The following is a 25293-nucleotide window of genomic DNA, read 5'->3' as shown; positions in this document are numbered from 1 at the left end:
TGTGTGCATGAGTTGCTGGGACCTGACTGAGAGAGAAAAGTCTTTCCTACTTTCTCTGAGTAGAAAAGCCACAGGTGTGGGAGCAGATTTTCTTGAAAATGAAAGTATCCTGATGGCTTTCACTTTCTAGTTCTCTTGTGGAACCACTAATTATTTTAAAATGGGTGGAGGTTACCTTGAGTCACAGTGAAGGGTTCTGTATACAGGTATTTTTTTTCTTTTTTGGTGGTTTTTTTTTTGTTGTTGGTTGGTTTTGGGTTTTTTTGTCTTTTTTTTTTTTTTTGTTGTTGTTGTTTGTTTGTTTGTTTGCTTCCTTGTTTGCTTGGGTTTTTTTTAGCTGGCTTTGTTATTAAACTTGCCCATCAGACCCTGATGACTAAGTTATCCATGTGATGGTCTTCAGTCAGGAAATGGACACCTTTAAATTGAAAGAATTCAGGTTCTCAGCAGGGGCCTGTTGATTTGTGCTGGGGTAACAGTGTCACGTCACTATTCAAATCACAAGTTAAGGTGAGTAAGTAGGAGAGGCTGTTCTGACAATGTAATTCAGAAGGATTTTGTGAATTCAGGGTAGAGTTCAATCTTCTTTTCACATTATGAAATAAAGGTCCCTTTTGTTAGCTGATGATTACACTTTATCAGTTGTGGTGCTGTTAAAGGAGTCAACATCTGCCAAGAGTGGAAAATATTTGACTGGAGTGAAAATTCAGTTTCAGTAGTCAGGTGAATCTAATGTCACTCACGTGTGATTTCTGTCAGGGAGCTGAGTGTGTGATATATGGGATAAAAGCTCCCTCCATTCCCTTTGGGACTGTGATGTGTCCAGTGTTCTGGTTAATGGGTGGTCAAGCATAATTCATAGGGAGGAGGTGATACTATGAATCACCTTGTTGCTTGGAAAACAATGCAAGTTGAAAGCTTTCTATAAGCTCATCCCTTTTGTTATTTAAAAAAGAAAGAGAATGCTAAAGCTGTGGGGCTGAAGGAAAGATGAGGTGGTGAGATGCCTTGCTGCAGAGCATACCTTACATGATAGTACAAACTCAGGCTTTGTGCCAAGTAAAGGTACAAAGTCAGGCTTTGTGCCAAGCAAAAGGAAACACTTTTTCCTGTTTCCTCAGGTTGACGAATGCCATCTCTTGCTGGTTTTTGTGAGCACTTACCTTGGCAACACAGTGTGTTCTGAACAGCACGTGTCAGATTTTTCCATGATACTTTACATTAATACTGTGCTGAATATAGATGTTATCATAAGCTGTACTGTGCCTGCACACCTCAGCTAAGCTTGCAAGTTAAATTGGGAGCAGCTGTAGTGTGTGCTGGTGACCATCTAAAATGTTGCTTTCTTCCAGCATTGCAGTTTGCTCTCTCATTGTATTGCAGGGTTTACAGCTTTTTATTGCTAGATTTCTGTAGGAGTTGAAAACTTGCAATTGACTAAGAGCGCTACAGACCACTAGTGGAAAATTTTCATGAAACTTCTTTTTGAATGATCCCATCCATACCACCTTTGTGCTCTGTTACCACCCCGTTTTTCAGAAGTGGATAAAGTATCTCTTGGCTTCAGAGGGTTACACCTCCCTGCCTCAATATTTGAGACTAGTGCACCAGTCTGTGTTCTGGAGTGGCTGTGGTGGTGTGCTGAGTCCTGCTAACAGTCATGGAGCTCTATCTTCTGGTGGAGGGGTGATTTTAGCATACTGTATGCTACACAGTAGTTTTCCTGTGGGTGTTGTACAGAATCTGTGGGTTTGGGCTTTAATGTGAAATGAAATGTTAAGCAACATTGACTCAAAATGTTGAGGTTGCTGTGAGATGCTGTAAAGGAAGAACTGTGTCCTAAGGTGGTGTAAAGGACAGATTGACACAAAATATCATGAGCTGGACACTTTGATGGCTTCAGTTGCTGAAGTGAAGGTGACCGGCTTTCTCAGTTCCTGTCTAATGATAGAGTGGTTTTCCCATGTATTTAGTAGCATCATTCATTCTAAGAATTTGAAAATCACAATGAAAATAATCTATTCAGACTAGACTCTTGCAATTTAAGAAGGCGCTGATTTTTTTTTTTTTCAGTTGGGTTTCTTAGTTTTCATCATTTAGTAAATGCCATTAGCTTTTCTTTGCCATAAAAGATGAAATTGAGGAGCATGTTGAAAGCCATCAGCATGAGAGTTTCCCTGAAATCTGATGTTACCTGACTCTTGATGGTGATGGGACTTGAAAGGGAGTAGCATTGTTGTGAGCAGTAGCACCACTGATTGCCCACAGTTTTAAGGTATCTCTCCTTCTGAGGGTGTTAGAGAGGTGGAATCCAAAGGACATGTGATGTGGAACAGCTTGAAGGCTGGAGTGCAACTAGGTTAACTTTGCAAACATCACCTGACAGAGATCTGTGTGTATGTAAACCACTTTTTTTTTAAGGGCATCGGAAATATTGGTATTCAAAATCAAACAAGTTTCATTCTGACATGCACAACTTTGACTTGATGCTTTTATTTATAGCTGGTTTCTGAATTATTTTATCTGGTGGATTCTTGCTGAAAAAATTATACTCTGCACAGTATTTTTTTAAAAATGTTTATTATCAACTAATTGGCAACAACAGTCAAGCTTATCAAAGTTCAGGTGCCAAGAAAATGGAGATTGTGCTCAAAATATCCTTGGCTAAAGCTTTTTTAGCCGTCAGGTGAAAGCATATTTTCAACTTTACAGTAAGCTGCGGTAGACAGAACAACGTATTTAATAAAAGCTTGTCAGAGAGCCATTAGTGTTTGCAAGGCGTGATCTGGAGCTATTTAAATCTAATTGACTCTGGTATCTTACCATACACAGAATCTGTGGAAATGAATGCATGTGATATAATGGCCCCCCATGGCTTTGTCCTGCCAATTGTCATAATTTCACTGGTGTTGTACCCCAAAATCCAGAGGGCTCCCTTTAGAAGAGGCTGTTCACTTGACATTAAGGGTCTGAGTCTGAGGTGTGAAACTTTTGGATTGTGATTTATGCAGCTGTATTTCATGCCAGTTTTTAGTTTTGTTGAATAGTAAATGTTAGGCTTGAAGTCACCCATGGTTTATGTAATAATTGTCCTTCTCACAGCTGTGTGACTCCAAGGAAAGTCAGATACCTGTGCTTGAAATTTCTATTCCTATTCTCAAACCAAAAATGACACTTTGTGATTTTCAATCAAATTTCTGTTAAAACATAAAGCCACTTTGAAAAGTTAAATTTAGCTTTGTTTCTACTGGGTTTAAGCTGGGAAAAAAAAAAAAAAGGAGAGTGTCACATGGAAGTTGAAAATAATATTCATTTACATTCAGGTATGTGCCGTGAGAGTGCTTTAAAGTAAGCATCTGGAAAAGCCTGGGTGTGTACTGACACATCATGTTCTTAATTTTTTTCAAAAGAGAAGATGGCAGGAACAGACTCCTACTCCACTTCCCTTTTGGTTTTGGTTTCATTTATTCTTCTGAAAGTTAGTTACTTTGAAACAGAAACTTCTCCTGGGACCACAGTTTTTGGAAGAGTGCTTTTCTTTTTTTTCCCCTAACACTTTACACTGCATAGATATAAATGGCCTGATTAGAGGACTGAATACTATATTGAATCCCAGAAATCTTAGGTTATGACTGAGAAAGCATTCCTATACTTTGTGGATTTTAGCTTTTGCTTTGTTTTGATATGGAACTGTGGGAAAATAGATGAGAACATTTTTAAGCTTGTAAATATGATTCTTTTTTTAAAAGCTAAATAGCTTTATAGATGGCTTGCACAGGAATTTCCCTTCTTGGTATTACCTATTTTCCCATGTGTCAGGTACTTTTCTTCAAATTCTGCTTGTATCTCTTATGCAATTTCCCACCTGTTTGAGGATTTTTTTGGGGTTTTTTTTGTTGGTTTTTTTTGTTGGGATTTTTTTGGTTTTTTTTTTTTGTTGTTTTTTTTTTTGGTTTTTTTTTTTTTTTGGTTTTGTTTTTGTTTTTTTGTTTAGAGATTTTCCCACTACTGTGTAGTTTTGTTACTTTAGAATCTTTTAATTATTTGGTGGTAGTAATTGACAAGTTTTATTTAATTCTGGCATCTAAACTTGTAACATTGTTTTTTTTTTTAATGGGGATACTAGAATTAAATCTTCTCTGTCTGTATCCCATTACTTGTTTGGAAATTAAAAAATAACTGACAGCTTACTGGCAACTTTTATAAGTTCTCTCTGGTCTTGCATGTGTTTTACGGGGCTTAGTGCTGCAAGCCACAGAACGTCTCTTGTGACAGCCCTGTCTCGACCACAGTTGTCCCCTTGCCTGAAGCTGCCTGGGCTGCCTTTTTGGTACAGTCTGCAGGTCTACAGGGTAAGCTCTGGACTTATTAATGGTGAAGGCAGACGGATTTCCTCATCATCACCAGTTCCATCTCTTGCTAAGTTGCTGTGTTGCCTTGAAGCTTTTTCTGGGGCTGATTTTAAGGTGACTGGTAAATGTGCCACCCTCTGCTGGTGCTGAGTGGAGGGTGTGTGCAGTGCACAGGCTCTGCTGAGTTGTTAGAAGCCAAGGAAGGTACTGAGTGCTTTGTGACCTAACTGAATAGAAAAGGATTCAAGATTTCACTATCAGAGTTTATCATCTCTGTCGTTTGATGGAGAATGTGTTGGCATACTGCTGCTAAGAAGGCAGCACAGAATTTAAATTTTTGTTTCAAATAATTTTCCAAAAATGTGAACTTGTTAGAGGACTATTTTGTACACCTTTTATTCAAGTCAGCTTCTGAATCTTCAGGTAGGTGTGTGGTGATGGTAGAAAGTCACTCTTGGTACGACACCACTGACACAGGGAAAACTGGCAAGGCTAAATTACAGCGAACAGTGCTTACAAACCAAGGTGGTTGTAGATTTCTTGAGACCATGTCCAAACATATTAGAATATAGCACCTTCAGCTTTCTGTGGGAGGTGAGGCAAATGTGTGTTTCAATATAAGGTCCATTAAAAAGCGCCCCCCAGACTTTAAGCAATATCTTTCTTTCTCTATGAAAGAAAATGGCCTAGAAAATTTCAGTTGCCCTCTGTGGAGTGCAATGCTGAATTTACTATTTCTTTAATTGTGAGGTAGTAAAATTACAAACTGATCCCTGGTATAGATCTTACCATGTCTTTGAATACTGTAGTGTCTCTGTTGTGTTTGAGGTTCATTGTCACACTACGACACGAAATAACTCACACACGGATGCCAGATGCAAAAGAGGGAAGAAAAGAACCAAAAGAGAGAATTTTATTTTCTGACTCCACTATATATAGAATAGCAAAAGTGACAGTGGATTGGAGGGTGAAATTGCCACTTCTCCAACCATGTTGGTCAGACCAACAGTCCATCAATTCTCTTCACCCACAAAGAAGAATGCAAAACAATCATTATTTACATGAACAGTGTGAGAAAATTCAGTAGAAATATGTAAACATCAGAAGGCATAAAAAACTTTCAGAAGAACTTTAAAACTCTCAAAAGAACAGGGCAACAGTTCATTCAATTCTAACATTACCTGCATCCATGGAGGTTATTACCCAATGCAAGTGAAAGCTTCTGGCTGCCGTTCACGGGCCGTGGTGTGGCAGTGGCCTTTCCGCGGGGACACAGCACATGCCAGCGCCTTCCTGGTGCTTGACCCAGCCAGGAAAGGCTGTCTTGCCCCAGAAGCTGGAACTGCTGTCAGAAGCCTGTCACCTTCCAGGCGACCTGTTAAATAAACACTGCCCCAGATTTTGTGGCTTAGTGTTATCTGTAGGCTCCTTCTTGTGGAGAGCTGTGCCTTTTGTCTCTCTGTGCCCACGTGCCCCTCCCCAGGCTAAAAACATGTCTCTTCACAGGATTTCTTTGTAGATGATTAGTGGAGGGCAGGATAAGCTATCAAATAATTTTACTGAATGCTGCAAATAGTGCTGTGTGAATTTCCTGATGTAATTTTGTCTTATAATGCACAACAGTTGGGGGGGTGACCAGTTGAGACTGTGGGATGAGTATATCTCTGGCAGACTTCACTGCAGTGGAGTGGAGGTACTGCCCCTCTGTTCTTCTTCCCAAGCCCTCTGTGTTGTCTGCTCTAACTTCTTGTGGCCCAAGATGTGGGCAAGAGCAGGTGGTGAGATCAGGAGTTACATGCTGGCTGGCCAAGGTGCTAAGAAGCCTGGGGGTGCTGCTGGGGCTTTTGGGGATCCCTGAGGCCAGGCCAAGTTGCTGGAGGTGACCTTGAGCTGTTACTTTTGAGAAGTAGGAGGGTAGACGTGCCTGGGTACATGCTCACTCTGTGATTACAAGGCTTGTTTCTGTAGGAAATCATGTTACTAATTTTTTTTAATTGGACTATGTGGAAGACCTTTATTGAAAGGCTTTCTGTTAAGTTTGGGGTTTTTTTCCCTTCCTATTCAAAACAGACAGCTGAACTCTTTCCCCAAATGTGTCTCTTCAGTTGAATACAGTGGATTCTTTGTAATACAGACCTGTCTGTGAAAAAGTGCAATTTAAATTTTATTTACAGTTTCTTTGCTGTACTGTGCTGAATTTTGTGTGGAAAAATTGTGAAATCTTCCTGGTATCACTTACCTAGGGCATGTAGCAGAGTTGTTTGAGGTGAAATGGAAGCTTTGATCTTTGTGCCATTAACAGCTGCAGAAAATGAAATCCTTCTGGATGTGCACACCTAAAGCAGGGAGTAGAGAACAGTGGATGGCATTTCAGCCCATGCAGGAGCAGGTTTGATTGTGCATGTTCACTTGTGAGAAATGTACACCAGGAGCACCACATCACTGTCACTGTGAGATTTTTAATTCATCTCCCGTTGGTGTAAGTTTTCTGCTATAGTGCCTAAGTAGGATGGGGACTGCAGGACACTTTTTCCCCATCCATTTCCTCTCACTAGATAAAAAAAGGTTTAAAGTAATGGCAGAGAAACAACTCATTCTTTTAAGGCTGCTGCTCCACAACAGTTGAATCCGGTGGAAATTGGAGCAGTCTTGGTCTTATCCCCTCCCTGTCCCACCCCTGGTTCTCACTAAGTTGGCAGGAAATCAATGTCTGCAGAGAGTGACTCTCTGATGGTTTATTGAGAGCCTGGCCTGGCTTGCCAGAGGTTTGGACAAGTGGTGCTGCTGGCTCTTAGGGAAGAATGGCATCTGGCAACACCAGCCTGGGCTGGCCAACACTGGCAGGAGCTATAGCCTGGGAAGAACAGCTGACTCCTTGGAAGCAGCTTGTGGTCTGACAGTCCCTGTGAGTGTTATTGTTTCTAAGTATTACAGAGCCTGGGATCCCACTGATCTGAGGACACTTGGAATTTCCAGAGTTGGTTTGTTTGTTCCTAGAATAGTAGCTCTTGTTATCATAATGGCAGAGTGAGGAGAATGAATGGAGCTAGCTTGGTGTTTCCTTGGGAGCTCTTCTATATTGTGCAGAGCAGGGTGAGGCTATCATGATGTCTGTTCGGAAAAAAAACAGCCCTATAAATATGCTGAATGTTTGAATGGGCTAGTGGGACTGCCTTTTCCACTTGAGAGTTAGGACTGTGAAGAGCATCAAACATGAGCCAGAATAGCTCATATTTGGTGTGATGGGTTAAACTGTGATTGGGATGCAAAGGAAAACATCTCAAAGTGTAAAAATGTGGCTCTAGTGGCAGTGTTGTTTTAGACCAGAAAGACAAGACTGAACATTTTAATAGTGGCTACAGTAAAATTATACTCTAGGCAATAATCATTCCTTTGAGGAGAAAGCCTAAGTCTTGGTGGTGCTACCTAGTCAGACATTGTAAATTGTGATGTTTATGCATGATGATAAATACCTGTGAACTGAAGAAAAAAATTAGGAAATAAACTTTTAGAACAAAAAGTAGCCAGAGGGTTTGGAAAAACATCATAGAATCATAGAATGATCTAGGTTGGAAGGGACCTCAAAGCTCATTTTGTTCCACCCCCCTGCTGTGGGCAGGGACACCTTCCACTAGGCCATGTTTCCCAGAGCTCCATCCAGCCTGGCCTTGAACAGTCCCAGGGATGGGGCATCCACAGCTTCTCTGGGCAGCCTGTGCCAGGGCCTCCCTGCCCTGACAGTAAAGAATTTCTTCCTAATATTGATCTAAACCTACTCTCGGTTTGATGCCATTCCCCCTTGTCCTGTCACTCCAGGCCCTTGTGAATAGTCTCTCTTCATCTTTCCTGTGGGCTCTCTTCAGGTACTGGAAGGCTGCAGCTGAGTTGAACTCTTCATCAGGGTGTTGGTGATCCCCAGAAGCCTCTTCCAACTGCTGCTCCTGTGGTTCTGTGTTTGTGCATTTATGTACCCACAGTTTGCTGTTTATCTGTCATCCTCCAGCCTTCTACTCCTTTCTATCTGTATAACATTGCCTCTGACTGGTCCCACTGGCTTTAGTTTACCATGGCTTGTGCATGTTTTTCCTGGTGACTTGGTGTTGAGGTGGGATGGGCTGTGAACCACTGGTACCATGGCACAGCTGTTGTCCATGGGTGGGCTCTTGGAGGAATCCTCCTGAATTTGTGTGTAGTTTACAGGTAATCTGTGCTGGTGCTTTGAAAGACCCCTCCTGCTGCTACCAGTAACTAATTACTCAATAGAATTGTACTGGAGCAGAGATTTTTGCTCCAGTAACTGCGACAGTAATTAGTACATAAGAATCAAGGCAATTTTTGTGAAGCAGATTTTCCCATAGTGGTTCTAGTGAATATAACCTGAAGTTTAACTTGTGTCTAGTTAAATGAAACTGAAGATCTCATTGGTTTTAGTGTAGTTAATTAATTTCAGAGCTGCTGTCATTACTATTGGGAAGCTCACTGTTATGCTGAACAGGGTATGGAGAAATCATGGTGGTTTAAAACAAAAAGACCTCAAAATTCTCAGTAATTTTGCACTTCTGACACCTTTTTGTTTTCAGTAAGTACTAAGGTTGCTGTCCTTTCTTGATTTTCATCCTGTCACTGAGGCTCATTTAGGACTAGCTATCAGTAACAACTAGAAACACAGACTCAAGCAACAGTGTTCATAAATCAGTTCATAGACTAAGTTTAAAATTTACCCCTGTGTACTGAGCAGGTGGTTTTCCTGCTCATTGAGAGAGTATTCCCATGCAGGTGATGATTTGGCTCATAACTTCTGGGTGGTTTTATGTAAATAACTGTCAGAGGTGGCTTTTGCCTTATTTTTAGTGTCAGAGAATACAAACCAAACTCCTCAAGCCTCTCCTTAAAATCTTATTTCAAAATCTTTAACTATTGGCTTGTATAAAGACAAAGGTATATGCTGAGAGTGAAAAAGATTTTTTTTTTGGCCACATATGAGGCTCAGAATTGTGAGTGTTTATATGAATACGTGATCTCATGTTGTGTAGAAACTTTAATATCAGACATTGAAATTCATTGCAAAGTCACTCGTTAAAGCATGAAAAGCATGGAAATCTGGTGAGGGTATTATGTGTGTTGTCTAGGATCAATATAGGTTACATAAAACTATGATTAAGTAGAATCCTTAATTTTTGTGAGAGGAGTGTACACACCTAAGTAGGGCACTCAAGCCTTTTCCCCCTGCAAGTTTTATTTGGGTTAGGCTGTGGTTGGCTGAAAGTTCCTGCCATACACTGTGTCCTTTTACTCCTTGAAGTAAGTTTTTGCTCTCAGTCCAGTTGCACTTTGTACCAGCTGCTGCTGTAATTGCCAGATTTTGGCAGCCTGTGCAGAGCAGTCCCAGACTGAAAATCTGCTGTCTTTATGCATGTCCTTTGCTCTCCACAGGTGATTTTTGTCTGATCCAAAGCTGAGGTGCATTTTGCATTACTGTGTGTATAAAAATATATCTTTACCTACTTTCTTAGAGGATACAATGTCATGTAAGAGATTTCTCTTTTCATGCCCGAACAAAAGGAAGCCCAGATAGCAGATGCTGGGCAAGGCAGTCTAATTCTCTTGTGCTTTAAGGAGCACCTTAGAGCTGATGCAGAGATTTAACTTGGTCTTTGCATTAGCAAAAAGTGTTTTAAAAAATATATGTATACATATAACTACTTTCTAATTTATATATATTTTATAAATATATTTATTCTGCACATACATGGAGAAAAATCTTGAGGACAGAGCTGGGAAAAGTAAAGCCTTCTGGAGCTGACTGCATGTTTTTCCTGTGTTTCAACTCAATATTTTCATGGAAGGAGTTAGTTTTTATTTGCCTATTTGGAACTTGACCAACAGCATATTTAGAAAATGGTTAATGTATATTTGTTTCTGGAAGCTGTAATGTACAGCAGTGTCTGTGGGCCTTTTAACTATTCCTGGGAGATATGATTAATGTGGCAGAAAATTATATTCACAGTAGTAATTGAGGGTCTTCAGTATGCTTGTCCTTTGTACGTTAAACTATTTCTGTTTGTTTGTTTGTAGCAGAAACTTAAAGCCTCTTTGTGGAGGATTACATTCCTCTAAGCTCTCAGTGTTCTTCTCATTACAGCAGCATCATATGAGGAAACCAGCTTATTAGCTGCTTGTCTGTAAGCAATGCCATTAGCAGGTCCTCTGCAGCTCAGGCTGCATTAGAATTGTCTTTAATATAAACTATTTGTGCAGTGTCGTTTGAGTTTTCCTCCAATAAATAGGTCTAATAAATCAGTGTTGCACTAGAAAGTAAAGAAAGTAGGATTTGTTTGGAGGGCCTGAGTCAAAATGCCATTCTCAGCATTTATGTTTTCCTCTTTCTTTCTTTTTGTCTCTAATAAAAGTATTCACCCCTCAGGAATCAGAATCATGGCTTGGGTTGGAAGGCACCTTAAAGATCAGCTGGTTCCAACCTTCCTGCCATGGACAGCGACACCTTACTCTAGACCAGGGTGTGCAGAGCCCCATCCAGCAGCCTGGCCTTGAACACTTCTGGGGGTGGGGCACCCACAACCTCCCAGGGCAACCTATTCCAGTGCCTCACCACCCTCACAGTAAAGAATTTTTTTCCTGATATACAATCTTAATGTACTCTGTATCAATTTGAAGCCATTGCCCCTTATCCTGTCACTCCAGGCTCTTGTAATAATCTCTCTCCATTTTTCTTGTAGGCTCCTGTGGTGGAAGGCTGCAGGTTACCCCTAAGCCGTCTCTGTTCGAGGCTGAACAATCCCAATTCTCTTAGTCTTTGCTCACAGGAGAAGTGTTCCATACTTCTAATCAACTTGGTGCCCCTGGTGCATTTTCATTGTGTACTATTGAAATGTGAACTGTGTAGTGAGGCCATAGATCCTGTTTTCTCCTCCTAATGGTTGAATCATCTCATTCATTCCTGAACATAGAACTTTATCTGTGCTTGGAAATGGGTTGTTCTGTCTTCTGAGTTTGTAAGTGCTTGTGTTGCAGATGCAAATATTTAGATGTTGCCATGAATAAAGCCGAAGTTTACATGTGTTTCTTCAGAAGCTACAGAGAGGAGAAAATAAACAGATCAAAAGGTGGCTAATTTCCCCCCAAATTTATCTTCACTGTAATTCAGTACTAGTCAATTTATTAGATCTGCCTTGTTCAAAAAAAAAAAACATTTTTGCTTTGATTGTAGGAAGTTATCGGAGTTTACAGAACTGTTGTGGAACTAATTTGGGCACGGTATCTCCCTAAGCTGATAGTAGTGCAGATCCTTTTCTTCTTCACTGGTGCTGGCATAGCTACTGAATATGCTATTGTGTGAGGTTATAAACCAGATAATCTTAATTGGGCATTTCCTGAGAGCAAAGGAGGGAAGGCTGAAAAAGGAGAGACTTGGAAATAAGGGCATGCATTCCTAATACACAAATTTGGCTTCCATCCAGGAAAATGGGAGAATTTCCTGTTAGTTAAAATCTTCCAAGAGCTGAAAGCCTGAGGATACATAATGCCTACATACCTCAGGGAGCCAGAGGAAAGGGAAAGGCTGGGAAAGCTTGTGCATGGAAGCCCCAGGGAACAGACTGCTGCATGGTGCAGTGGGACTGAGGGGTGTGAACAGCTGGATCCAGGGCAGCCATACCATCAGTGAACCATGTCCTTTGTGTGGCCAAGGACTTGGGGTACCCTGCAGCAGCTGTACCAGCACAGTCTGGTGTCAGAGATCAGGTTCTGGGTGCTTTTTAGAGTTGAGTCAGATACTGTTCAGGCTTCATGGAGAATACGTCTGTGCGTGACAGGAATGCACGTGCGTTCTAACGCTGCAGATATTACTGGAGTCTTGACTCACTAAACTGGAGGATCTCTGCTAGAAAAAAGATACAGAATCAGTCATGTAAATTTGAGCATAGGATGGCAAAAAGAAGTAGGTATGGGCAAATTTGAAAGAGTGGAGGTGGGTTTCTTAGCACCAGTAGTTGTACTGGTTCTGTTGGAATGATCTGGTTTGTGTCTCCATTTGAAAAGAGAGGCTGCTTATTAAACTGAATTAAAGTACAGTGAGTTATAATTCAGAATTTGAACCTCTGCTGAGGCAGGGTTGGAAAAAATAGGGAATCAGGAAAAAGCTGCGCTGAAAAAATATGGCAGCTTTTTATGGTAGAATGAGTAGTTGTGATCTGAAACCTCCCTCACTGACCTGATTTAATTAGTGTACATTGATAATAGGTACTTCAGACACTTGTAAATACTTGTCTGCTGCCTTCTTCATTTTTTATCTTTGTTTTAGCATAGGGTGAGCTCTTTTGGGTATTTTTGGTTATAGCCTGTGAGTGAATTATACTATAATTGTTTAATGTATCTATGTGTTTTTAGACATTTGAGGGTCTATATGCTACAGTCACTTCAGCTCAAGTTAGCCAAAGCTTCTTGAGCTTTTAGGGTAAATGTAATCAGAATGAGCATTAATAGGAGTAAGGAGGGTGGCTTGCTTCATGTGTAGAAATCTGTCTGTAGTATTGAATTTAATATTTCTTACCATACAGAAGAGACTTAACTGTTTAGCAGTTGCACTAGAAGTTGATCTCTAAGCTTCAGTCCTGGGCAATAGTAAGTATAGTATACTTACTTATAGTATACTTACTTATAGTATAGTTTTCTATATGCCACAATAACCACAGCTAAAGGCATATTATTCAAAACAAATAAAATTTAGCCATTTTGACTTTGCAAAGTAGTACAGATGCACTAAATAAAGTCTTAAGTGAAAAGAAAAGCATAAAGAAAATTGAATCTCGTCCTCTGATAGTGAATGAGGAGAGGGTTTGATAGTTGCCTGCTCTGTCACTTGTAATGAAAATAAATAGAGTTACTTGTGCTAATACAGTTTCATGGGTGATAACATACTCTCATTATAACAGTGAAGGAGACTAATGACAAGTTAAACATCCAGTTGCAGAAAAGGTCAGTGCACAGTAAAGATGATGGATGCAGTTACATCAGATTAGTTAGGATGAGGGCAGATGGTGAATTTGTGGAAGAGAAGGCCACCAGTCGGAGTTTTTAGCTGCCTTATGCAGTTTTACAATTGTTTCTGAAGATCTGTTAGTCTATTAGCAAGTATTAAAAGAAGATGCTGATCAAGTGGAAATAACGTCAATTACGCTCCTCCTAGAAAGGGAATATGTCCATTCTTTAACTTCTGCATGATCTGAAGTAAGTCAATTAGAAATTAATGGCAACTTGTCCACATTTAGCTGAAGAAACAGTAATGTCTAAACCAGGCAAATGCCCCAAAGCTCCATTTAAGGTGTTCAGGAGAACTGGTAATTTTCCTCTTAATTCCTGCCACTTCTAACAATGGTGCTTATGGATTCTCCATGCTGTTCTTTTAATTACCAGTTAGAAATTTTGGAGCTGAGTACCTTAAACTCTCGGCCTCAAAAAAATTATACTTGGATACTTAAATCATCTCTTGATGAGAAAGGAGCATCTCTGGGTGCAGTTCGGATTTGTTAAATTTGAATGTCCATGGGAAGGGGGCCTTGAAACACAGCTTTTACACTGGAATGCTGAAATGTGGATAGAAACTACAGATGTCTAAGTTTATAAGTCACAGCTGTGCCCATAAATTAACAGCCAATATTTTGAACTGCTAAGAGATTGTTTGTTGGTAAACTGTCTCTTCTATCTTTTCGCAGTCTCTGTGAACGATGAATATCCTCCAATCAGCCTTTCCAAGTGTTGTATATATTGTAGAAGACACAGAAATCTGTTATAACTTGTTGTTGTAATAATTTATAGTGAAACTATTTTCTGTTTTGTTCACCATCATGTTGGTGGCAAATAAAAAAAGAAATCCACTTTATTGCCATGCCCTTGAATTGCTGCTGCCAATTTCAATGCCATTGTAATTTTTTTTCCCCCCCGAATACTCTATTTAATTTCTTTGATTCTTGCCAGACATAGGAGTAGGAAAGAAACTTTATAGGGGAAACAAGTCATGGCTTTGTACAGTGCTATGAAATGCACAGAGTAAACAAACAAGGGGGTGAGGGATAGGGATAGAGTGGGAGTTTGTTTTCTTGCATCACTTCACTTTTCTTTTGCCAACAGAAGGGTTTTTAAAAGGAAAAGAAAAAAGAAGGAGGCAAATTGGATTGTTAGCAGTGTCTCTTAGGATCATAAATGAAGGGAAGATTGTGTATGTAATTCATAAACATCCTGAACTATACGCCTTCTATTTCAACTTATTAGGGCATGAAGTAGTGCCTGCCAGGTTAATTTCTCACTGGGGAATTCAGCATTCATGCAGATTTTAATTTCCTCCTCTATACAAAGCAGTGATAAGGGAAGAATAAGGGTATTTGAATATTTGATTCCAGATAATTCAGCTAAAAATAAGTCTTTTAGAAGAAGCTGCAAGACAATTACAGTTGCTATTTTAAATGAATTTGGAGAGTAGCAGGAGAATGTTTATTTGTTCCTGATAGGAAATATGCTTTTTGTCATGCGAACAAAACCCTGTACTTTACAAAAATTTTCTCTTTCATAGATGAAATTACAGTTTTGAGTTCAGGATGTGGTGGGCAAAGAATAAAAAAGAAAACCATTTGCAAATATTTTTTTCTCCATTTCCCATCTGCCAGAGGAGCAATTGAATTTGTTGGTATGGAACAATGGTCAGTGCTCTGTTTTTCATGGTTTTAATGGTTAAGATGCTTTCAATGGTTAACAGGAGTTCAAGGATTCTTCCAGCTTAGTGCCTGCTTTTTGCTCCTGTGTTGGGATAGCTGAGCATGACCAGAGTGAATCATCTGTTGGCTCTAAACAGGGGTGGGACCAGATTTTTATTTAAGTAAAACAAAACCAAGCCTCAAAATTCTTATGGAGTGAATATTTAAGAGACCCATAACCTCTTGTTCTTTTTCTAATTCCAAATGTTGCTTTAAACTCAGTCATGGGTGCTGACTTGTGTGATTTGGGAGAGTTGGAAGGTCTAGGAGTTGGAACTGGTCTAAGAAGGCAGTTTGGATGGATTCCTAAAGTTCTGTTTCAGTGTCAAGAAACTTACTTTGTTTGGAGTTTTTATAGTATTTCTCTTAAAACACCTCCATGGTCAGCAAAGTTGAATGTCCAAGTTTTGTGTTTGGAATGACTAGGAATTGTTTATGTTAAGGAAATAATGGGGTTGAGAATAACTGTGAGTTAAAGAAGTTGGTTTTGGTGGGTGTTCATTCAGCTACTTCCACTACTGCCACTGGAGACCAAAGCTGTGGAGTTTTATTTGTTTAGAAGGGCCAATTGTGGCTTTATATACGCTTCTTAAACCCATGTTGCATAAGCTTACCCATTTTGTTTTGTTTAAAAAAATCCAAAACTAAGCAAACACACCAAAATGCAAAATGATAACATTTGGGAATTAATGATTCCCAAAAAAGTGCCCAAATTGCAGAAACTAAGACAAACTCGAGTAATGTAGGTTCTACCAATTTGTGGTGCATAAACCTCATATGGAGATGCCTTTAATGTTTGTGGAGGAGTGTACTCTGTTAAGACTTGGTTTTGCTGTTATTTGGCTCTAATCTTATTTTGATGCTCTGGGTTTTTTTTTAGCACCAGCAAACATTTTTAAATCAGCTGAGGGAGATCACCGGTATCAATGACATCCAGGTACTACAACAGGCACTGAAGGTAAGATAACTGACTTGTAGCTTAATGAACCTGAGTGCATCTTAACTGCCTGTGAAAGCCATAAATCCAACCCTTTCTTGCTCTGTCCTTCTCTTCCTTCCCTTCTTTCCCTTCCCTGCTTGAGTTTATTTCAGAGGGAGGAAAAAAAAAAGCTAATAATCATGGCTTATTCACTTTGCATGGAATCTTGTTCTCTTTTGGTACTGACCTAAAAATTAATCAAGTGCTCAAAAGGAAAAGACAGGAATGTTATGACTTGCCTTTAACCTTTGTGTGAATTGTTTTGGTGCTACTACAGATGATCAGCTCCTGAGGAACCAAGTGGTGTTTTCTTGTCAAGGTGTGGCTGTTTTCTACCATGCACAGGCCTTGCTCACTGTGTAGAATGAAGAACAGCTTGAACTTGCCAACCTTTGCTAATTTGACATTGTTTCAATGTTTTTTCAACCATTCTAATTTATTTCATAGCACAGAATAGTTCTTTGATGCAAGTAAAAAATGGCAGATCTCTCTATAGTCTGTTTCCATATAAATAAATATATATAAAAATTTAAAATCTTTGTTTCCCTCAAGCAGAACTTTTTAGCCGTTTATGCATGGTAAATGAGGATTTAGTAATTTAAATAAAAAATATATATCTACACAAAAATAGGTAGTTGTTGTTAGCATAAGTCATGTGCACAGCTGCTTTTCAAAAGCCAGGATCTCTGGCTTTAAAAATGAAACTATATTTTCAGAAGAATTCGTCTTGACTCCTGTTGAAGTCTGACTCCAGTAAATGTGCTGGTTTATTGGGAGGTTGACCTACACTACACGACTTTTTTTTTTTTTTCTTTCTTGAAATAAGTGAAACTCCACCAAAACAATTTTTATAAGATGTTTTATCTTTATTTCGGTTAAAAATAGTGAAATATGCAGAATATGTCAAGTTTGCAAACTTTCTTTTCGAGTCAGTATTTTACCTGGCAGTACAATGGTTACTGATTTGAAGTTGCTAATCATGTCCTTTGTTTTTAAGAAAAATTAAAGAAAGAGTGAGGGGACTCTCACTTGTTTTTTTGGGGTTTTTTTTTTATGCTTAAAGGACAGCAATGGTAATCTGGAGCTGGCTGTGGCTTTTCTCACTGCAAAGAATGCCAAGGTTCCCCAGCTAGAGGAAGCAACTTACTACCAAACAGCCCTTCCTGGGAATGACAGATATATCAGCGTGGGCAGCCAGGCAGACACCAGTAGGTATTTTTTCTTTTCACAAGTTTAGTTTAAAGTAATGGGAAATAAAACCTTGCCTAAGACATAACTATTAATCTGCAGATAATTCTTACTTATCAATTCTTAAATTATTATGCATTCTTTCTTTTCTTATTTCAGTGGGGCTTGTTATTGTTGTTTTTTTTTTTTTTTTTAATTTGAGCTACCTTTAGGTATTACCTTTACATGTATGTATGATACTGATGAAAGGGTGAGTAACTGGGCTTTCCATCTTTGTTTACCTTTTTTTTCCTCCTCCATATTACAGGTTTTATTTTGGGGTCATGCAGTAAATAAAAGGCAAAAGCTAGGTACTCCTGTGTCAAAACAAAATTGGTGAAGATTCTGTCATTGTTTGTCTTAATATGCTAAAGCTTAATATTCTTAAGAGTAGCTCCTCACTGACAGGAATGACTTTCCCAAAGGGAGAAGTGGGAGGCTAAGTGTGAATTTTGTACTAAAAGAATAGGTATTTTATATATGAAATTAGCATTAAATACCCCTAATTTTAAACAATTTCATTTAGTTGATAGAGGAGGTCCCACAACCTGCATTTCTCTAAATCTTGCAGGTTCTAATCCTCTGCTTTAGTGTATAGTTATTTTTATGGGGAGAAAAACAAATGTGTTCTGCAAATAAAAATAGGAAATAACATAGAAGTAAAAGTCAAAGGAAGTTTTATAGTGGGATTGATATCTGTAAAATCCGAGTTTCTTGTTGCTATAGTAACTTTACACCATTTGCAATGCAGATGGAGAATATTTTAATTGTATATCAGTTCTTTGGCCATATATGTAGTACATCTATGTAGATTTTATTAAGCAAGTAGGATTACTTATTAGTACCAGGATTATTATTTAGTGCCTCCTGCAGTAGCATTTTTTCCCCTTTGTTTTGCTCATGGTTGCTTCAATGTAAAAAAGTTTAGTTAGATCTCCTTATCAATTGTACAATTATCTTTTTTGTCTGTAGAACCTTAACATGAATTTTGTAAACTTTTTTTTTAATTAGACACGAGTTTATTCTCAACATGTTTGATCTGAAAACTGCATTTAAATCCTTGGTATTATTAGCAACCCTCTATAAAATGTCCTGAGTACATTATAGATATTTGTGTTATCCATGCAGTAAGTTGTGGTGGGTGGCTTGGGGTGTTTTGTGTATTTTTTCTTTTCACTTCTTTGGAAAGAAAACAAACACATCCTTCCCCATGTGTTTAATTTTCAGTGTCAGAAAATTGCCATTGAGGAAATGAAGGCTTTTAAGAGCAAACTCACTACTGTGTCACAGTTTCTAGTACTACTAGACAACCTACTATGGCAGTGGAATAGTAAGCTGGATTCTCTTGGAGTCTGTGTTTAATTAGATTTAATAGCAATCCCATTAATAGAAGTATTTAGTTTTGCTGTCACTTACTGTGCTGTACAACCTTACTGAAGAAATGAGGTGACAAGGGATATGAATCAAATCTGCAAGAGCCCACATTACCCATGGCAGATGGTCAAATGAGAAGGGTAGCTCTTGAGTTGCACATTCCAAGGTGAATTTCAGGATTCTCTTCTCTTCTCTGGAGGGCTGAAGGCAGATTCCTTACAGTTATCTAGCACAACAAGTCAGTGATCAAGAAACACCAACTGCTGTGGGAAAAGTAGGTTTTAAATTTTTTTTTTTAACATCTTTAATATCTGGTCAGGTCATCACTGGCAACAAAGATGAGAGCCCTTAGCCAGTCTTTGCTGTTTTAATTAGACTGAAAACACACTTTTCATCAATATAATGAAAAGTTCACAAAGGTATCTTTGAACTTTTCATCATATTGGAGGGCTTACAAGGCAAGAACTGAACACCTACAGCAGAACAAAAGCTAAAACCAGTGTGACCATGGAGCCCCCCACAAGCTCCTGCAGAGATCTAGTGAATGCTTCTGGAAGAAACCTACACTTCCCTTGTAATGTGCTGGCCTGTAATTATTTGGAATCTAGATTTAAAAAATGCAGTGCAGCAAAAAAGACAAGTCTCTGTTAGTAAACACTGTCTTGTAAGGCAGTGTGAAAGAGCAGTGGCTTGTGAGGAGAGAATGGAAGGGTGGGCACAGGATGGCAAATCTTCAGCAGATGGCTTTGACCATCAGGGCTCCCTTCTGCGAAAGAACACGTATTAGGCATTCTCAGCGGCTATGCTGAGTTGCTGACAGGATCTTGTCTCTCAAATTTGACTCCCTTTATTATCCCACATAGGTATTATTACATTTATTAATTAAAACTCACCCTTACTGTTCCTTACTGCTTAACTACCTCTGTGTGTTTGAAACTGGAGATGTTAAGAGTCATGGAATGCTGTAAATGGAGCTTTGTGGTCCCACCAAGTTAAAGCGTCCAAACTGGGAATGAGAGAGTCACAGATGAATACCAGAGCTGTCTTTTATGCCCCAGAAAACCTCCAGCCATTTACAAAGGCCATTGAATGTATTCCTTGTGTAAAGATATATCAGATGTGAACTTGACTGACTGCATTTCTTTGACATGGTTACTTAGTTAAAGGGGTAAAATGAAACTGTTACTGTGTACCATAACAGCCAGAATTGTGTAGTGGCTCTTCCAAAAGTGACAGTGGTCATAAGTTGTTTGAGAGTTCCATCCTGGATGGTAGGAGGTATAAGGAAACCTGGTTTGTCTTATTACCAAATGCAACATTTCAGCAGCTGCAAAAAAAAATAGGTTTTCATTAAACGTGCTCCATCTGTTAAACAAAGACTGACTTGCACAGTCAGTGTTACTCATGATGCTTGCCTTTTTGTCTGTTCAAAATGCCATGTGCAAACATCTGCAAATGTAGTATTTTCACATCAACAGTGATTCAAGCTTAATCTAATCCTTTTGCAAAGGTGGTTTTAACATTTTGACTTTCTTTTCCTTCTTGCACTCTATGAGGAAAAAGTGCTTTAAGCATTAGGCTTTCAGTGTACAGATGCACATTTTTTAGTCCAAGGTAATTTCAACATTCCACTTGGTAGAGGCAATCCTAGGCATTGTACTTAAAGAAAAACAAAAGAAGTTTAGTAGTACTTCCAAATATTTTCACTTTTTTATTTCTCTAGAAACCTTTTTATTCCCATTTGAAGTAACTTATTGTATTTTCATCTGTGTCTGCACAACAGAACTGTTGGATTGCTAAGAATGCATCCATTTTCTTCTTATTATTGAAGGAACTTGAAGCACCCAGGGTTAAAGGAAGGAACTGAGTGAAGAGATGTATTTTGGAAGTTGTGTTGTGTTCCAGTGAAACAGCTGTCAGGACAAATTCTCTCCTTCCCTTCTTTTGGAAATGCAGTTATTTTTCATTAAAACTGAACTATTAGTCTTTGCAATTGCACATTCCATAGCCAAAACAAAAGACTTCAAGCCCTTTTATAAGGGCATGTTACAATAACTATGAAATGCCCTGCACAGCAATTCAAGGATTGTAGACTTCGTGGCTTCTGGCTTTTTATATCTTCCTGTTCTTTGAGCCTTTGCATGTGTCTCCAAAGTCACACAGCCCTTTCCAGTGAGGTAGAGGTTAGGCTCAACGGTACCTAAATCCTTCTTGAAGTGGTGTTTATAAAATATTCCTTACTGTTCCATTCTAGAGAGACTGAAAAGTTTATAGGGTAATTTCTTTTGAAGCTTCACTGTCCCTACTTTTAGACTCCTAATGTCCTGCCTAAATCCCTTTTGCTTCAGATTATGTCCTTTACTCCTTGTGTACCCCTGTGGAAATTAAAGCACACTTCATTCCCTTTATCTCAGATGACGTGTTGTGTGCTTGAAGACAGTCTATCAGATCTAAATGAAACAGCCTAAATTCCTTTCAAGTATTTGGATGCATTTCCTGTACCTGTTGTCATTTTTTTTTTCTTCTCATCTAGGCCTTCTTTAGTATACTTTTTTCCTGAGCTGTGGCACTCAAAACTATAATGAAGACATCAGCTTAGTTCTTAAGAGAAATAGGTGAATCTCTATAAATATCCACATAGTACTCTGACAGAAGTGTAACACTTCCTATTTTCTTGCTGTGATGATGTGAATTGCAGATTGAACATGAGTCAGCTGTAGCTCCTGGATCCTTCTTGGCACAAGTCCTAGTTAGTCCTCATGCTCTAGCTGTTCATTTATTGTTTCTGTGAGTAGAATTTGACAATGCCTTCTTCTGTCACCTTGCCTAACTCAGCCATCGCTATGTGTCTTCATCACATTTCCTTCTATTTCAAGGATTACTTGTGTCATCTCCATCCAGGTTCCTGGCAGTTCTGCCAGCTTGGTATGTCCAGGTCCCTGCTTCAAAATGTCAGAAGTATTGTACCTTAAGGTCCTCTTTTCATCTTACAGATTCACATGTTGCTGTGTGTCATGATTACCTCTCTCGTTCCCCATCAGTGTGTGAGTGATAGGTTTAAGGTGTTAAACTTGTAGGATGTTGTAAATACAGCTGAGATGAGGAAGCTGTGGGATAAGGGTGGCCAATATTTACAAGCTCTTGCACCAGTACAGCAGTTTGAGTTGGCTGAATTGCTGCAGGGGTACTGGGTGCTCTCTCTCCAGCCAGTTTTAACCAAAATTGGCATATACAGCCACCGAAATTCCTTTAAATCTTCACCTTAGGAGCCTGAGACCACTGTGAATTTAATGTCACAGAATAGGTGGTAGCATGTAGGATCTTGCTTAGCTCTGCTTGTAATAAATAAACCAGATGTAGTCTCAACTCCCTTGAAAAAATGTTTATATTGTTGATGTGTTGAAATTGGAATGTTGCTGCTGGGTTTTTATACTTGGCACTACTCTGTTGACCCCATCAAGGCTGCCCCTTCATTTTTTTTCCCCTGTTCCAGTTGTTGCATCACTGTGGATGTTTATTGCCTGTCCCTGAGTTCAATTGCTACTTCTGATCTGTCTCTCATGCTGAGTTTCCCAGCCTACTTAAGTTTGAAGTTCCTACTGTCTGCCTCCTCCTTGTATAAGTACCAAGTCAACAACACAGTAATTATTTTAATGACCTAGGCAATAACCAAGTAAGAACCATTTATTTAAATGATGATAGAAATTTCCTAAGTAAACAGATGAATAAGATTTTTTTCAAAGAGGAAGATCTATGGGGATAGATAGATGTAGTGTGTGCATTCATTATGCATACATTAGTATGTTCAATATACAACTTAAATTGTTTTGTAGAATTACAAACAATATAAAACTCTCTGAATCTAATGTATTACAAGGACACATTATTTTATATTAATAATGTTGTAACCCAAGAATACATTTCTTAGTAAAACAGATGATTAATTATGAATGTTAGTTTTCATTGAATAAACACACATGCACTAAACCAGACTGTGTTGATAAGTTTCTTCACTTATGGAGAATTTTTTCATAAGCAAACTTTATTCACTAGCCATGGCCTGGTTAAGAATGTTTGCATTTTCTAAGGCTATTTGACATTAAAGTAACAAGTACCTTTATGAGGATAAGCCAGTGAGAATTTAAGTGTTCTGTGGGCTAAATGAGAGGAGTGTTACAAAACTGGCATGTGTAAATTAAAGTCACATAACTAAATTTGGACAAGTGGCATTATTCTTACACCTTCATGAAATGCATCCTTCAGCCTATCACAGAAAAAACTTGTGTGTCTGATAAAAACTTTGAGTAAAAGTCATCTTTTTTGTTTTTCTTCAAACTCATACGTAAAACAGAGTAATCTGTTGGTCAGATAGGAAACTTCAGCAGCTCAGTTTCACTCATGAGTTCTACTACTAATAGCAGCAACATTAATATCCCCATGCAAGAATTTATAAAACATGAAGATATTTTAAAACAAAAACAAGAAAAAAGAAAACTACATTAATTTAATGTATTATATGTACATTTGTACACATCTGACATACATCTTGACATACATCATAGGTACATCTGACAGGAATGCAAAATGCGGAGACAAGGTTATATATATATATATATAAATTTATTTTTGGTTTCTAGAACAAAGAGTTTAGTCTCAGACTTACCCTTATTTTGTGACTTCTGTTGAAGTCTTTATCATCTTATGATTTAGGATTCAAGTTGTATGAGGTGTTGCAGCTTCATGAATTACTGAGTCAACTGTAAAGACATTAGCTTAAATGTCAAAACGATTTTTATTTGACATTTGCTATGAACTAAAAGCTTGCATGAAATAGGTTACCATGGATGAGCTGATATTTATAAATGTATTTTTTGACATAAATTATGCTAGGTAAACCCTCTGTGATGTGAACTGATTGCACCACTCGCATGTAGTGGTAATATCTGGGAGTGTGTCTTCACTCTGTTGTCTTTTTTTCATGCAGAGCAGGAGCAATGTATGGATAGAACATTTCTAAAGAGAATCCTATGGTATATGCTCCAAAACCCTTACATGCCAAAACAAACTTTTTTGGCTCATCTGCTTTTGGGAAGCAAACAAAAGTAAAAGATTTGGAGTTTTAATATTAAAACTATGTAATCTCTGGTAATACGAATGGTAATAAACTTCTAAATACATAAGGTGGTGGTATAGATTAATAAAAATTAGAGAGCTAAGGAGTTGCAAAGGAGTTGAATATTTTAATGTTTTGTTGATCCAGATAGGTTTTTGTATAATGGAGGAGGTTTTGTTAAATACATAATTTTCACCTACATCAAGAATTTTTTTCTAGAAAATAGTCCCCATATAGAGAAGCTGACTTCTTAATCTAACTTTCTTTTTTGTCATGTAAAAATGTCATCACTCTTACCTGACTAGAAACTTGCTCAAGGAACATTCGTCACTGTAAGGAAGTGACCAGAGCAATCCCATACTTGTCCATCAGCATGTGTGGCTGCTGGGTTGTGACCACTATTCCTACTTTGAGAAATAGAGCTTGGCTCCAGGGAAGATGAGGTGCTGTGTGTGGCTCCTTGTAAATGTGCAGAAAATACAAGATAAGCACACATTTTAGAGCCTAATAGGTAGTGCGTGTCTGGTGAGGAGATCCTCTCATTTGTCAGCCTTTCTAGTCTCCTCCTGCTGTCAGGCTGTAGGACAGTCAGGTTTGCATGTGACCCAGGCTGAGGTGATATTTTTGCCCAAATTATGTTGTTCTCAGCATGGCAGCATATTTATTAAAACTTCTCTAGGGGAGACTTCTGCTCTTGGTGGTTGTAATTGCTTTAGTACTTCTGAAGGAGAATTTCAGGCATCTGAGTTGAAGTACCCTTCTGTTACTCTGGAAGATCTGACCTGACTATAGAAGGCCTAAGAATAAAATTAGGAAGTGCTGCTTTTATAGCAGTAGTGTTTTTGCATACTTCTAAGTCATGACAGATTGCCCAGTATACTCTGCAGGTAAGAGTGCCCCCTTTAAAGACCCACAAAATAAAATAGAAGTTCAACCATTATTTAGAGAAAACAGGACTGAGTTTAAAAGTAGGTTTTGAAGATGCTGGTGTTAACAGAAAAGTTTCTTTACAACTTCTTTCTGATTTCAGCTTTTTTGCAAGGACAGGTCATCCTATTTTCTGTTCCTGCTATGGCAATGATTTTTGTATACTAAGTTTAGTGTTTTGTTCCTATCCAATGAGAAACATCCCAAAAAAGAAAGTCCAGGGGAATAAGGGAAGCTACAGTCTACAGCAGACCAGCCCATGAGGAGAGAAGTCAGAATGTAGGCAGACAAGCTCTTTGGAGTAATTGGGTTGACCTGTGGAAGGAGAAATGCTGACTAGCCTCTTGGCTCTCTTTATGAGCAATTGCCAGTTTCAAATCTGTATCTCGTTCTCCCAGAGCCTTTCAGCTTCTAGTGGCCAAACCCCAGGTTGGAGACAAATCCTTTTCATAACTCTTTGGGTAAACTTTGCCTTGGAAGAGGGAGACTCAAACCAGCCAATGCTTCATGTGTGTGTCTGTCTGATACTGCATGCAAAAGTCCCTTTTGCACTTT

The 25293-nt window shown here is 38.7% G+C and overlaps 1 protein-coding gene across 3 annotated transcripts in view; it reads left to right on the top strand.

Moving 5' to 3' along the window:
• The window catches only part of USP25 (ubiquitin specific peptidase 25), an 88412-nt gene that overhangs the window by 5532 nt on the left and 57587 nt on the right, over nt 1–25293 (top strand). For 2 of the 3 annotated variants that reach the window (XM_053970589.1, XM_053970592.1), the window contains exons 2-3: nt 15999–16076; nt 17161–17305. In XM_053970589.1, coding sequence (XP_053826564.1) covers nt 15999–16076; nt 17161–17305 — 223 coding nt within the window. Of the gene's footprint in view, nt 1–15998; nt 16077–17160; nt 17310–25293 lie in introns of those variants that run through there. The other variant, XM_053970590.1, reaches the window with a different exon arrangement.

Source organism: Vidua macroura, chromosome 2 (genome assembly GCF_024509145.1).
Source record: "Vidua macroura isolate BioBank_ID:100142 chromosome 2, ASM2450914v1, whole genome shotgun sequence".
Taxonomy (NCBI): domain Eukaryota; kingdom Metazoa; phylum Chordata; class Aves; order Passeriformes; family Viduidae; genus Vidua; species Vidua macroura.
This window is presented reverse-complemented; position numbering and strand designations above follow the sequence as displayed.